This window comes from Lipotes vexillifer, unplaced genomic scaffold, assembly GCF_000442215.2.
Source record: "Lipotes vexillifer unplaced genomic scaffold, Lipotes_vexillifer_v1.1 scaffold1091, whole genome shotgun sequence".
Lineage (NCBI taxonomy): Eukaryota > Metazoa > Chordata > Mammalia > Artiodactyla > Lipotidae > Lipotes > Lipotes vexillifer.
Window position 1 is genome coordinate 52,243 of NW_006773710.1, and position 2,393 is coordinate 54,635.

Genomic DNA, 2,393 nt, shown 5'->3' on the forward strand with positions numbered 1-2,393 from the left:
CTAGACGTCCATGATACTGTCGACCTGGTAGGCCAGGGTCATGGCACATTGAGAAACCAGCCAGTGGGGTGAAGGCCCCTGTTGTGTCACCATCAGTGCATAGATGAGACAGCTGATGTTGGTGGGAAGCTGGAATGAGTGGAGGTGAGCTGTGTGGAAGGGGCTGTGGAGAAAGGGAAGACAGAGAATCGGGCTGAGTCTCCCCGACACGCCATGGAGTGCAGACCCAGATCTGTGTGTTTGCAGCTGCATGGAGAAAACTACAACTTCACCAACAGACTAGACTTTTCAGCAACCAACTTTATTGTTTAAATATTTACAAATAATCTATTGGAAAAAGTTTAATTTCTTACAAAATTCTGCATTCAGTATTCCCAGATCACTTTACTGTTTGCATTTATATGTTAGGTTTTTCCCCATAAATAGTTCTCTCAAAGTTCTGAATTATTTTCTGAATTGTATGTTAAAGTCTCTTTTAAAGGGTTTTTCACCCCCTCAACTTAGCTTTTCTGAATGTGAAGTCTAGATGAAGTTTTCGCCACATTGATTTTAGGACTGCTGTCTCCTCAGTGTGAGAACCTTAACGTTGATTATGAAATGAGAGAACACTGAAGTGTCATCCTTTCGTGACACTGAGCATGTTTTGTACAGTCTGAATGCACACAGGTACCACAAGTGTGGCTCTATGAATAAAGGATTTCTCATGATTTTACACTGAATCACTTCTCCTGGATGAATTCCTTGGTATTCCTTAAGAGCCTTCATCCTCTTACTTCCTGTTGTAGTGGTTATTCATTCCTTCACTGAGTTTTCTCGTGCACATCAAGACTGTGCTTGGCTGAATGTTTGTTACAGTGATTAGACCTAGGGACTCTCCCAAATGGAGTTTGTTCATGTTGTTTAACCGTGAATTATAAATGAAAGCACTTTCACATTGATGGCAGACCTGGATCCTCCCTGATGCAAGTCCCCTAGGGTGTTTAAAGTTTAGAGCTGTTGTTATTATTGACAGTATGAGTTCTCTCATGTCATCTATGGTCAGACCACTGACTGAAGGTTTTGCCACATAAATATCACACATATGGACTCTCTTCCATATAAATTTGCATATGTCAAGTTGAATAAGGATAACCGAAGGATCTTCTCCATTGATTACAGTGTTTTCTTCGATGTGAGTCCTCTGGTGTGTTTAAATGTTAAAGCTACAGTTGAAGTCTTGTCCATGTTTGCAACATTTATAATACCATGTCATCTGAGGTCAGAATACTTACTGAAGGCATTCATAATTTTCTCTCCATTGTGGGTTCCCTCATGTCGTCTAAGGGCAGAACACTGGCTGAAGGATTTTCCACAAAGATGACACTCATACGGTTTCTCTCCAGTGTGAGTTCTCTCGTGTCGTCTAAGAGCAGAACATTTACTGAATGCTTTCCCACAGAGTTGACATTCATACGGCTGCTCTCCAGTGTGCGTCCTCTCATGCTGTCTGAGGTTAGAGGACTGACTAAAGGCTTTCCCACAGAGATGACATTCATATGGTTTCTCTCCGGTGTGAGTTAGATTGTGTTTTCTAAGGTCAGAGCTTTGAATAAAGGCATTCCCACAGATATGGCATTCATACGGTTTCTCTCCAGTGTGAGTCATCTCGTGTCTTCTAAGGCTAGAGCAATTACTGAAGGCTTTTCCGCACAGATGGCACTCACACGATTTACCTCTAGTGTGGATCTGCTTATGTTGATTAAGATATGATTGGTCACTAAGGGATTTTTTACACTGTTTGTTGATATAGGGTGTCTTTTCCGTGTGAGTTAACAAACGTTGACTCAGTGTGGAGCTATGAGTGAAATCTTCTCCCAAATCATTACATTCGAAGGGATCCTCTGGAGTGTGAGATACTTGCTTTTGGGAAGGAGATAAGAGGCTATTAACGGTTTGTCCACATACATACATTCTTTTCTCTACACGCGAATCTAAAACAAAGCATTCAGTGAGAGTCTCCATTTAAAATCCTTCCGATATGACCTGCATACGCCTGATGTATTACTCCCTGCATACACAAAGGCTTTCTCTTTATAGCTTCCCAGCTGCCGAGGTTATAGGCTAATTTTGAAGACTGCAATATGTTTCAAAGACTAGGCATATGAGCAATGTTTATGCAGCTGCCCCTTTTTTTTAAGATCTGAGGTTATGGTTTTGAGCTCAGGTTAATCTCTGCACTAAATTCAAACCACCCATAACTTTTTGCTCAGAAATAGCTTAATCCCAACTTAATGTAAATCAGGCTATTGTGCCCAATTACTAACATTCCATTGCCAGGTCTTTAATTTGGATGACCAGGGTTAACACTCAGGAAACTTACCAGTGAGATGATTGTAGATGTGTCTTTCCTGCTG

The 2,393-nt window shown here is 41.2% G+C and overlaps 1 protein-coding gene across 1 annotated transcript in view; it reads right to left on the bottom strand.

Moving 5' to 3' along the window:
• Window positions 1-2,393, bottom strand: part of LOC103075958 (zinc finger protein 705A-like) — a 5,820-nt gene continuing 3,427 nt past the window's right edge. Inside the window, exons 5-7 of the mRNA XM_007448462.1 lie at window positions 2,360-2,390; window positions 1,272-1,899; window positions 1-149 (exon numbers count right to left, since the gene is read on the bottom strand). Coding sequence (XP_007448524.1) covers window positions 1-149; window positions 1,272-1,899; window positions 2,360-2,390 — 808 coding nt within the window. The remainder of the gene's footprint in view (window positions 150-1,271; window positions 1,900-2,359; window positions 2,391-2,393) is intronic.